The sequence below is a fragment of the Asparagus officinalis genome, chromosome 2, assembly GCF_001876935.1.
Source record: "Asparagus officinalis chromosome 2, Aspof.V1, whole genome shotgun sequence".
Taxonomy (NCBI): domain Eukaryota; kingdom Viridiplantae; phylum Streptophyta; class Magnoliopsida; order Asparagales; family Asparagaceae; genus Asparagus; species Asparagus officinalis.
In genome coordinates this window covers 83,248,173-83,261,420 of record NC_033795.1, presented here as the reverse complement: position 1 = coordinate 83,261,420, position 13,248 = coordinate 83,248,173, and the positions used below count along the sequence as shown (strand labels likewise).

Sequence of the window (13,248 nt, the reverse complement as noted above, 5' to 3'; positions counted from 1 at the left end):
TTGGAGTTCGTAAGAATCAATGTGCCTTTTGCAAAGAAGATGGACATTGGAAAGCCGATTGCCCAAAGTTAGTTGATCGAGCCGGGAAGAATAAGGGAAAAGCTATTCAAGCTTCAGAGGCGAATGTTGTCAAGGCTAGTGGCAACGATTCAGATTCGGATTCTTCGGGCTACTCGTTATCTGCACTACCGTCAGTTTGTGTTGCCTACTCTACAGAGTGGATATTGGATTCGGGAGCTACTTACCACATTTGCCCTACGAGGGATTGGTTCTCCAGCTTTCAGGAGTTGGAAAGAGGGGATTTCGTGCTCATGGGGAATGATCACAAATGCTCTATTGGTGGTATCGGTACTGTTCGGATCAGGATGAGTGACGGGGTGATTCGGGAGTTGGTTGGAGTGAGGTTCGTTCCTCAGTTGAGGAAGAACATCATTTCACTTGGAGCTTTGGAGGCAGCGGGCTATAGGGTGACCTTGGCGGATGCACGCTTGAAGGTTCCATTTGGGTCCATGATTGTGATGAAGGGCGTCAGAAGAAGAAATTTGTATTATTTGCACGGAAGCACGGTGATTGATAGGGAGATGACGATTTCATCAGATTCGGCTAGACTGTGGCATTGTTTGGTGCTGGGGTATATGATTGGTTATGCCGTGCATTGGTTGTTGAGGAGTGCTTTGACCTGCAGTTTGAAGTCCTGTGAGCACATTGGGATGAGCAAGACCGTGGTGGAGTTTGGCATTCCTATCCATCGAGCGAGGGGTCTATTAGGAGGTGTTCAGTCAGGCATTTGGGGGCCTTCCAATGAGGCATCATTGGGAGGTAATCGTATCTTAGTTTCCGCAGTTGATGATTGTTCTAGGCATTATTGGGTCGCGACCAGTTCCCGTTGGTGTAAAGTCCTAGAAGTCAACAACAATTGGAAGAAGTGTATTGGCAGAAAGGTAACTCATTGTTTCAGCTTTGGTAGGGGTCCTTTCTTGCGTTGGTGCCGAGCTCACGGCAATAGGAGACACTTCATTGGTGTGGAGACTTTGGGGCGACGAGATGAGATGACAGTTTCGATGGGTCGTTCCTTTCTGGAGGAGGATCGGCGTTTGATGTCGAGCATTGGCATTGGTGTGCGGGCTTCGACATATTTGGGTCATCTTATGCATAGGTCGCCGACTGCTGCTTTAGGAGTTATTAGATCTGGTGGAGCTGCTTCAGATTTTGGGTCGCGTCGGATATTTGGATACCCAGCATTTGGTCACATCGTGGATGTGAGATTGGATCCGATTGCGCGTTTGGGGTTCGGAGGCTCAGTTGATTATCGTTTGGGAGCTTCTGATTTTGTTCTGAGCAGGTATGTCACTTTTGACTCTCGGCAGGTGGAGAGTGTTGATCAGGTCATTTGGATATCGCAGCAGGTGGAGAGTGATGCTACTCCACGTTGGGTGGAGATTACTCCACATACTCCAGATCATACTGCGTCATTTGGGATTCCAGCTGAGGTGACACAGGTTGGGGATCATTTGATTTCGGATGCAGATGATGGATTGGTTTTGGATTCGGTGGTAGCTGGTGGACATGATTTGGATACGGCCATTGGTTTACCTCAGCTCAGTTTTGGGAAAACTTCGCCGAGGTGGAGAATTGTGGAGAAGAACTTGAAAAAAGCTGATTTTTGGACATAAGTCGACTCATGCACAGAGGGCAAGTCGACTTATGCTAAGTCGACTGTAAGTCGACTTATGGCAAGTCGACTTAACAGGTTTTGTAAGTCGACTTACGATCTCGTCTCCAGTTGTTGTTTTTCTCTCTGTCAAGTCGACTTATGCAGACTGTTAAGTCGACTTATAGCGGGTTTTTTGGAAAATCAGGATTCCTATTTGCAGTCTGATTGGGTTTCTGTTTTGGTATAAATACCAATACGATTTGAGGGTTTTGTAAGAGCAAATCTGGGGATTTTGGAGCACAGAAAAGAGAGATCTTTCTGAGCTATTTGTTAGGGTTATTGGTTGAGAGATTGAGAGATTTGTTGGTGAGATTAGTTGGTTCGTTTGAGCGATTTGTAATCTCAATTTGTACTCTCCTTCTCTATTAGTGAAAACCCACCCCCTTCTTGCCCCGTGGACGTAGGCAATTGCCGAACCACGTTAAACCTTGGTGTTTGTGTTTTGTTTGGTCTTTCTCTCGGCGTTCGTTGGTTTGGTTCCTCAAAGCATCGCGCACAACATGCTACAGGGACCCAAAATATGGGAGCAACAGGGGGACAGGTGAGGTGTTCCCCTCCTATTGCATGATCAACTCATTATGCAATAAGAGGGGGACACCTCACCTATCCCCCTGTTGGTCCCATATTTTTTGGTTCTTAGGGAATTTTTCCTAGTAAAATTATGTCGGAAGTGTTTTCGCCGGTGAAAATCCTTGTTCAAGCTCTTCGAGAGGACTTTGGAATAACTTGAAAGTTGAACCGGGCTTTTTTGAGAACCCCAAAACTTTAGGTATTTATTGTTTCGGATTGTACTGAAATTGGATCAGATCATAGACAAATTCTTTTGTTTTTTTTTTCTTTTCCTTATTATTATTAGTTTAAATATTTATTTTGATGGAACATCATATTAATCTCAAACAGAGCATAGTCCAGAAATTGAGAGAGAGGGAAAAAAATATTGAAGAAAAAGAAAAGGAAAAAAAAAATCAAAGCTCAGAAACCAAACAGTGGTGCTTGAACTAAAATCAATTTGAATAGAGACAGTTCATCTACAAACAAAATCAAGACCCACAAACAAACACTAATCCAATTATTAAACCAACAACTCGATTACATTCAACACGAAAGTTGAATGACAAACACCGCCAAAAAAAACTCAAACCTCCTTCTGCAAGTGAACGTAAACAGGCAACTTCTGGTCCCCAACAAGGAGAGTATGCTCGCCCTGCGGCAAAACCTCTTGTGCAGACTCCGTAACAAAAGCCAGCCTCTTGCAAGCATCAATCTCAAAGCTCACCACTTTACTCTCTCCAGCCTTCAAGAACACCCTCTCAAACGCCACGAGGTCCTTGATCGGAGCTCCGATAAGCCCCTGAGGCTGCTTCGCGTAAAGCATCACCGCGTCGCTGCCGTCGAGCTTCCCTACGTTCGTCACTGAAACCTGCACGCTGACGTCCCCGGCGGTGCAATCAAGATCGGACACCAGCGCAGACTGGCACGCGGGGACGTCAGTTAACTGCTTGTCTTCGAAGGGGAGGAAGTTGTAGCACTGCCTGGCGTTGTTGACGTTCTTCGTGACCAAGACGTTGGGGTTCACGAAACTGTAGCTGAACTTGGTGTAGCTCAGGCCGTAGCCGAAGTCGAATTGGGTTGTTCCGTTGTAGAACCTGTAAGTCCGTCCGGGGTACCCAAGCTCATCATTTGGTCGGAATTGTTGAGATGTCTCCGGAATCTGCGACGTATACTCTGATGGGTACCAGGTCACAGGAAGTCTACCACCTGAACCAGAAAAAAAAAATATACGAGATTATATTGTGATGAGACTCAAATCACCGGAATACCTGTTTATACCTGGGTTATATGCACCAAAGATGATATCAGCGACGGCTTGTCCGCCCTCCTGACCAGGATAACCAGCCCAAATTATCGCGTCGACATCACCAGACTTGACGAAGGAACTGATATTAATAGTTCCGGAAGAGAAAATCACGACGACCACCGGACCCTTGGAGACATTGGCGACTGTCTCGATGAGGTGATTTTGATACCCGGGGAGATCAAAACCGGTTCGATCCCAGTCTTCTCTCTCATACGTCAAGTTCAACCCGACGGCGCATCTGCAGCCTCTGCACTCTTCATCGCGTGGAAAATGTACTTGTCAGTGTGACACTGGACGCCATCGCATCCCTGGCTGTAATCAACCTCCGCGTACTTCTTTAACCCGTCGATAGGTGAAATATAACGGCAAGGGACGCCATTGTAATTCCCGATCATGACTTCAGTGGCATTGGCGTGGGGCCCAACGATGGCGATCCTCTTGAATTTCTGGGGGCTCAGCGGCAATGCGTCACCCTTGTTTTTGAGGAGGACCATTCCTTGCCTTGCTGCGCTCGCCGCGAGCTTCATGTTGTCCACTGAGCAAACATTTGAAGCGTTGAGGTTATCGTAGAGAGGATTTCCGTCGAACCACCCGAGCCTCAGGAGGACAATGTAGTTGTTGATCAGGGCCTCGTCGACATCGCTCTCCTTGATCAGCCCTTTCTTCACTGTTTCTTCGAGGTACTGAGCATAGTACCATCCACAGTCCAAATCCAAACCTGTGACGTGTACAAATTAGACGCATTCAGTCTTCATGGGGATTTTATATATATATATATAATTAAAAGTAAAATTGATCATATATACCTGCACGCATAACTTGAGCCGTGGCTTCAATAGCAGTGTCATCCAACCACTGTTGCTTCTCAAATATGGTCTTGATGGAGTCACAGTCAGAGACAACATAACTGTAAAAAGAACAAAATTACTACAAATCTTTATTGAATCGTGATAAGAATCATTAAAAATAAGTAAAATTGTATACCCATGAAGATCCCACTCATCTCTGATGGTTCCCCTCATCCTTCTTCCGTCAGCACAAGCAGGAACTCCATTGATTTTGTTGTATGAACACATCACACTGCTAACATCTCCCTCCTTCACACACATCTCAAATGGCTTGAGGTAAGACTCAACCATATCTCTCTCGGTCACCTACAAAAATCAACAAAAATTCTATAAGCTGTTCATATAACTCATGAGAGACGCAACGAAGTCAACAAAAAAATTCCGCACATTGGCATCGTAATGGAATCGATCAACTGTCATAGAACCAGTAGTTCTCCAGTAATCAACATCATAGGCAGCATAATGCTTGCAGCAGGCCGAGACTTTGAGGGGTCTAGAGTTAGGATCGTTGCTGTGTTCTTGGCCTTCGACATCCTGGAGACCCCTGACGAAGTTAATGGCGTAAATACCAGCCGTGGTAGGGCACTCCCCGGGGGTTTCGAGGGCTCTCCCCCATCTTGGATCTCTGACAAGGTTGATGTTTGGGCTCCAGAATGTTAATCCTGCGAAGCCAAGGTTGTTCATTGCTCTTGCTTCTGTGGAGATGGTCTGCAGTCAAAGGGAGCAACCAGTAGCCAGTGTGACGTCAAGAAAGTAAAGGAAGTTATGAAATGAGTACGAATTGATAATTGAGGAAATCCTTCAATGTTTAGTATGCATCATAAAGATTTGTGAATTAATGTGACCTAGACACTGCATACTATAATCAAGTTTATAGATCAAGGTTGGGGTTGCATGCAAGATGTGATCATGATATATAATTAAAATGCAATGAACCTATTTGACAACTATCTGATTGCCAGAAACAAAAATAAAAAATATAACAAACTGGATTAATCAGAGGAAATGATAAACTAATAGTTAAGTATGCACACATATTCACCTATTAAAGGAATCTGATCAAATAAAAAAAATGAAAGTATTGGATCTAAATCAAACGTCAACATAAACATGTTCATAAAAAAATAAAAATCTAAAAAAAAAAAAATGTGATACCTTGCCAATCTCCCTCCACAAGGTGGCATTAAAGGCAGCAGCAGAGTTAATAGGAAGAGGGAAGCTGGTAGCAGCCTTAACATCAGGCCCCCCGAAAGAAGTCCCCCCTCCAATGTAGGACACCCCATGCAGAGCCTCCGACCACCAGTTGTACGCCGGCAGCCCCAGCCTCGGCACTCCGGCCGCCACCGCGTACCACTCCCCGTTGTTATTGTTCCCCAGCTGCTTCGCCTTCTCCGTCAGATTCATACTGTCGACGAGATTCTTCGCGCGAACGTAGTACGACAGCGATTTGTCGCAGAAGGCGAAGTCGGGGATGCTGAGGTTGAGGGAGGCGTAGCGCTTGGCGTCGCAGACGTGGGTGAAGTTGTAGGGGAGGGGGTAGTCTGCGAGGGAGAGGGCGGCGAAGGAGGTTAGAGAGAGGAGGAGGAGGGGGAGGAGGGAGGAGAGCGAGGAGGCCATTTTTCGGTGAGGAGTGGGGATGAGCAATGGAGAAGGAATGGATCATGTAGGGGGTGATTTATAGGAGAGCCGGGTGGGTTTGATTTTTTTTTTTCTTTTTTTAAATTTTTTTTTTTCAAATGCTGTTAATAGATGGGATTTGGTGATTTTGGAGTGATAGAGATTCTTTAGTTTTGATTTTTCTTGTGATCCTTCGGTTTGTTGGTTTTATCCCGCGCGGGTAACTGATTTTTGAATTCGAAAATCGAAGAAATACGAGTCATTAATAAAATAGAACATACAATTAAGTATATTGTTTGATGTGTTAATTTTACAAACAGCGATGATAGGCGAAGAACATTATAAATATATACTAGAAATCGATACGTTCAAATGCACGTGATATGCATACATGCTATTTTTGTATGTTTTTATTTGGAAAGAATATGAAATAATTATCATTTTATTTAGAATGTACATTTAATATTTAATAGTCGGAGGAGATAGTAATTAGGGACGCTTGACTTTCGAAGAGATTTTACCTTTATTATTTGAACTTGAAATCCTCCTCTGATTATCTTCTCCTCATTATTTTTGTGTACTAGTGTAAATAAATTGAAGCATAAATATATGCTTAGAACATCGTCTTCTTATTTATAGATATTTATTCTCTTTATATCTTTTATAAAATAAAATACTAAAGAGATATTCAACTATGCATGCTCCATCTTTTTTCATGGTATTTAAATGACATAGAATGTTCTGGAAAGGAAAGGAATAGAAAAGATAAACAAGTCATTCCTTGTAAAATTACATAGAATGTTTTAGAAAGAAACAAAATAGAAAAAAGAGAAAAAAAAAATCCTTGTAAAATTACAATATTATCCTTTTAAAAGCAATTGGAAATGATGGCTTGTCCACCGCTCATCCATTTTGTTCATCCTCGTAGTTGTTCTTGTTATATTAATTAGTATAGATATAGATGACTGATACAGTGATTCCAAAATATAAATTGTACAAATATTTGTTAGGGTACACGCCAATAAGAACGCTTCAAACGGAGACTCAAAACACACTCAAACGATCTTGGAATCATAGAATAAAACCAGCAAACACGAATTCAATCATAGTACTCACAGATATAATGTGGTTCACTCTTACGGAGCTACTCTACGGTGCAACGACGAATGCCAATTTCTTTATATTCCTTTCGAGGTTACAAAGGAAAAAGATAAAAGAGAACATCCTCTCTTGATCAAGATACTCTCCAAGAATTCTCAAAAACTCTCTCTCAAGATCTCTCAATGATATTACTTATATCTGTATCTTTCTCTTTCTCTCTTTGCTACTAAGATACTTTACAAATCAAACTTAGGGGGTATTTATAAGTTTTCTCATGGGGGTAGGTGAACCCTATTTGGGAGTAGGTGAACACTGTAGCAGGAGATAGGTGAATATTATTTGGGGGTAGGTGAACACTGTAGCAAGGGGTAGGTGAGAAGAATATACAGTACTCAATGTTCTCAACAATCTCCCACTTGGAGAGTCTTCTCAACGAACTCTGTTTCTTGGTTGCATCATCCGGATATCTTGTATCTTTGGCGTCTTGCACGACCCTCAATGTTCTCAACGGAAGTCATATGAGGCTGCACACAGTCTCACCTTATATATCGAGCAGAACTGGCTTGGATAGCATATCGGCTGGATTGTACCTCGTATCAATCTTTACAAGCTTGAACTTGTTCCTGCTAATTGCCATCTCCGTATGATATGATGCTTCACGTCAACATGCTTGGTCCGGACATGGAATGTGTCGTTCTCTGATAAGTGAATGACACTTTGACTGTCGCAGTGGATGAAGTATTTCTCAAAGCTTACCCTAAGCTCGAGAAGAAAAGCTTTCAACCATAGTAACTCCTTTGCTGCCTCTGCTGCAGACATGTACTCGGCCTCAGTTGTCCACATAGCCACAGTATCTTGTAACTTGGATCTCCAACTTATTGCTCCACCACCCAAGATGAAGATGTAGTTGCTCGTGCTCCTTCTTGAGTCTATGCCCCCGGTGTAGTCTGCATCACAAAGCCCTCTAACTGTAAATCTACCCCGCCATACTCAAGATAATGGTTGGACGAGCATCTCAAGTAGCGTAGAAGCTACTTGACCACATCTCAGTGGTGCTTCCCTGGATTGCTCATGAAGCGGCTCACAACTCCCACTTCTTGTGTAAATATCTGGCCTCGTGCACACCATCGCATACATCAAACTCCCGACGACAGATACGTATGGTATATTGGTCATGAACTCATGCTCTTCAACAGTCTCTGGTGCTTGGGTCTTCGATAGCTTGAAATGACTTGCAAACAACGAGCCCACTGGTTTAGCTTTCTCCATGCGAAACTTTTTAAGAATCATCTCAATATAGGCCTTCTAAGACAAACTTAGTCTACGTGCTGATCTTCTCATAGCCCTTCACTACAAGTCTCACCTTGTAGCGTCTCCGTCCATCGGCTTCATCCTTGACCCGTTAAATCCACCAATTGTGAAGAGCCTTTCGCCTTCTTGAAAGCTTTACGAGCTCCCAAGTCCTATTCTTCGTCAAGGATTTTATTTCTTCCTCCATGGCAGACTCCCACTCGCCCCGAGCTTTGTAGGTCTGCTCTACTGACTTATAGCTCTCTGGCTCACCATTGTCAGTTAGGAGAAGATAATTCATGGTGGAAAGGTACCTCTCTGGCACCCTTGGATTTCTTGAAGCTTTGTGAACTACGATGGGCAGCTCTGCTAGATCCTGCTGTTGTGCATCCAACACGTTCTCTTGGTCTCCATCTTCTATGCTGACTAGTATCTCATCGTCGTCCTTACTGTCAGTAATATCTGGGAAAAGAGGAGGAGATACATGACTCCCACTCACCTCTTTGGTCTTGCACACCGCATCCTCTTGGAACACGACGTCACAACTGCGCACCACCTTGCGCGCATCGTGATCCCAGAAATCGTACTCATACTCATCTCCTCCATTGCCGATGAAAGAGAGGTTCTTTGACTTTAGATCAAGCTTTGACCGGTCTGCACGATTGGTCATAACATAGACATCATAACCAAATACTCGTAAGTGTTCTAGCTTCAATTTCTTTCCGGTCCAAGCCTCTTTAGGTATCCCATAACTGAGAGCCGTGGATGGCCCGTGGTTGATCAAGTATGCACCAATACTCACAACATCGGCCCAAAAATTCTTAGGCAATCCGGAGTGGATCCTCATACTTCTGGCGCGCTCTAAGATAGTGTGATTCATACACTCTGCCACTCCATTGTGCTGAGGTATGCCTGTAACGGTCTTTAGTCTCCTTCCATGGGATGAGCAAAAGTTCTCGAACTCCTGGCTATAATACTCACCTCTATTATCAGACTTTAGACACTTTAGCTTATTACCTGTTTCGTTCTCCACACAGGCAAGACACTTCTTGAAGATGATGAAAATATCTAACTTGTGCTTCAAGAAGAACACCCACAGTTTTCTAGTAGCATCATCAATGAAAGAGACAAAGTAAAGAGAATTATCAACAGATAGGACTTGCACAGGATCCCACACGTCGGTGTTCACCAACTCTAATTTTCTGCAGTTTTGGAGTCGGCATGTTCTTATTAAAGCTCACCTTCTTCTGTTTGCCTAGGATGCTGTCCTCACAGAAAGTCAGATCGATCTTGCTCAAATCCAGAAGTCTCTCTCTCGTGGTCATAATCTGCATCTCCTTCTCGCTCATGTGGCCAAGTCACCGATGTTAAGTCATGTAGTTGATGGATGGTGATGATGATTGTCCTGCGGTAAGCAAGCGATCGATCTTCTCATTAGCGATGTGAGAGACCCCTCGCGTTTTCCATGTGCTATCACCTGGGCACCCTTGGACACCTTCCAGCTTCCTTGCTCAAAGGATACTCTGTAACCAGAGTCAGTCAGTTGCCCGACTAATATAAGATTCCGCCTAAGATCTGGTACATGTTGAACATTGTTCAGCGTTAAGGTAGTCCCACCCTCCATATTGAGGGTATAATTTCCCTTCCCAGAGACCTTGCAAGGTTGGTCGTCGTCAAGATAGACTGTTCCCAAGTCCTTCTTCACGAACGATGAAAGCAGCTTTTGTTGTGAGATTACATGGAAAGATGTGCTCAAGTCGATGACCCACGCATCGTTCTTGTCTTTAAGAGATAGGAGAAGCGCATCCGAATCCGTCTCATGCATAAGATTGGCTGCAACGTCAGCTTGATCATCCCCTGCTAATGTTGGACAGAAGCTCTGCAGTCCCGTGCAAAGTGACAATTCTTTCCACATCTGAAGCACTTCCCTTCATCGTAATCATTCGGGTCCGGCCCTTTAGACTTCCCTTTGGACTTTGATCGGCCTCGTTGTCCCCTACCCTTCTTCTGCGCATGTCCTCATGCCTCGACATGCAGAGTACTCCTACTGCTAGAGGTCTCAGCTCCTGAGACTTTACGATGATATTCTTTATCCAGAATTGTCTCAATCATCGTGTCGAGTTTCATCTTATCATTGCCATTGGTATTGCTCACCGCCATCACTATATTCTTCCATGAATCTGGTAGACAAGAAAGTAGCATAAGAGCTTGGATCTCATTGTCGAACTTGAGATCCACTTCAGTAAGCTGTTACACCACAACCTGAAATTCGTTCAAGAAGTCCGCTACACAAGCTCCTTGCTACATATTTAGATTGAATTGTTTCTTCATCAGGTACACCTTACTTGAGGCAAACGACTTCTCATACAGCGCCTCCAAGGCCTCCATCAACTCCTTGGTGGTGGTCGCATGCGAGATGTTGTAAGTCACATGCTGGTGAAGGTTGAGCCTGATGGTGGCAAGTGCTTTACAATCGAGTACCTTCCTCTTATCATCGTCCATCTTCTCAGGTTTCCCCGCCTCTCCTTTGAGGGGTAGGAAAAGATCCTTCTGGAATAATCCTCCAATACCTAAAATTTTGGCCATCGAACATATCAATCCGAAGCATGTTGTCTTCAACTGTAGATCCCATGGCGAAAGATTTCATCTTTCCCGAATCGTATGCTTTGATACCACTTGTTAGGGTACACGTCAACAAGAACGCCTCAAACGGAGACGTAATACACACCCAAACAATCTTGGAATCACATAATAAAACCAGAAAACATGAATTCAATCACAGTACTCATATATATAATGTGATTCACTCTTACGGAGCTACTCCACGGTGCAATGACGATGCCCAATTCATTTATATTCCTTTCGAGGTTACAAAAAAAATATAAAAGAGAACACCCTCTCTTGATCAAGATACTCTCCAAGAATTCTCACAAACTCTTTCTCAAGATCTCTCAATGATATTACTTATATCTATATCTTTCTCTTTCTCTCTCTGCTACTGAGATACTTTACAAATCAAACTTAGGGGGGGTATTTATAAGTTTTCTCATGAGGGTAGGTGAACATTATTTGGGGGCAGGTGAACACTGTAGCAGGGGATAGGTGAACACCATTTGGGGTATATGAACACTGTAGCAGTGGGTAGGTGAGAAGGCTATCCAATACCCGACGTTCTCAACAATAATTTACATGTGACATGAAAATCAAGATAGAGGTGAGAAGGCTATCCAATACCCGACGTTCTCAACAATAATTTACATGTGACATGAAAATCAAGATAGATTGAACATATCATTATATTGAGTAATCTATAAGTTACCTCATAACAAGAATCGCATTGCACCGTCTCAGTTTGGCATATGTACGTTATGTGTGTGTGACTTTGATACTCACATAGCATACTTAGCTTGGTTATGATTGAAATATTTCCAACTATACCGATTGATTAGGATAATATTAATTGGACATATTTCTAAGAATGGTGATTGATTAGTATGTACATATGTAACACATGGGGCTGGTTGTACGAACCAGACTCCTCTGGTGTGGGCATATTTTATAATTCAAGCAGCTAAAAAATAAATGACTTTTAAGAGTGCTATATCAATCTTTTTCTATGTCGTGAGATTTATGAAGTGTGGCACTACACACCCCCAGGTACACCTTGTGCCACACCCCCTCTCTCAGCTACAGTGCACGGGGGCCCACACATGGGATTTTTTAATCTCATGTGTGGACTCCGTGCACTGTAGCTAAGAGAGGAGGTGTGGCACAAGATATGCCTGGGGGTGTGTCTGTACCATTTTCCATTTATAAACCCGAAACTTTGAATTTATGTGATTTTTGATATCATGAATTAAAAATCCATAGATCATAACGAGCTGTTTGGATTATTTGTATAGACTGTCCAACATCTATTTTCGTAAGTATCCTTCTATTTCGTAGTTGTTCCATATATAACCTTTGCCCATGGCCCATGGGCCATGGCCCATGGGCGTGTGTGTATAGGTAGCTTTACCGTTCTTACGATATTATAAGCAGCTTGGTTATAACTTGTAACACCTAAAAACAAAATATGATCTATCAACAACTTGGATAATTTACTATGTTAATTTTGATCTACTAAATTAAGGAAGAGACATACTGACTACTCTGACTCATGCATTAAACTATTATAAAATTAGATGGTTGTACAACCGTAAAAATGGGAGATTTTAAGATATGTGGATTAAGTTGAACTTTAATAAACCATCCAATTTTATTGGCATAACTAGCAAATTTTTTTATTTTTTATTTTAAAGAGAAACTAATGTAAGGGCAGAACTGTGACTTGTGGAATAGATTTTCCATTCAAGAAAAAGTCAAGGAGGCACATTATGACAACGGGAACATTTCATGATGGTAAACTTCCGATGTCATATCTAATCAATTTAATTACGGTTAGATATATCATAATAAAGTCTAGATTTATATCTAATTAGCACAATATTAAAGAGGAAAAAATCCAGTCGAATATTGTGAAACAGCAAATTAGATACACTGTTACAGTCACCAACAACTAGCTTAATTATTCTCTTGGATAAAACAAAACAAAACAAAACAAAAAAAGATCTTTGGTTAAATAAATAAAAAAAACAGAAAAAGAAATCTCATGAGGATCACAATATTAACCACTTTTTAAATTCAAACACTCTTTAATTCCCTCCTCCCTCTCTCCCCCCTCCTCCTATAAAAACCCACCTCCCACTCTCACTCCCCACTGATCACCTCGAAAAAACATGGCTTCCTCCCTCCCCCTCTCCCTCCTCCTCATCCTCGCT

The 13,248-nt window shown here is 42.7% G+C and overlaps 1 protein-coding gene across 1 annotated transcript; it reads right to left on the bottom strand.

Moving 5' to 3' along the window:
- Positions 2,751–6,050, bottom strand: LOC109831902 (probable beta-D-xylosidase 5). Its single transcript, XM_020399377.1, is given in 7 exon segments — positions 2,751–3,472; positions 3,545–3,806; positions 3,809–4,290; positions 4,379–4,479; positions 4,557–4,726; positions 4,808–5,128; positions 5,576–6,050. Coding segments are annotated over 7 exon segments (2,421 nt in total). The 5' UTR covers positions 6,038–6,050; the 3' UTR covers positions 2,751–2,849.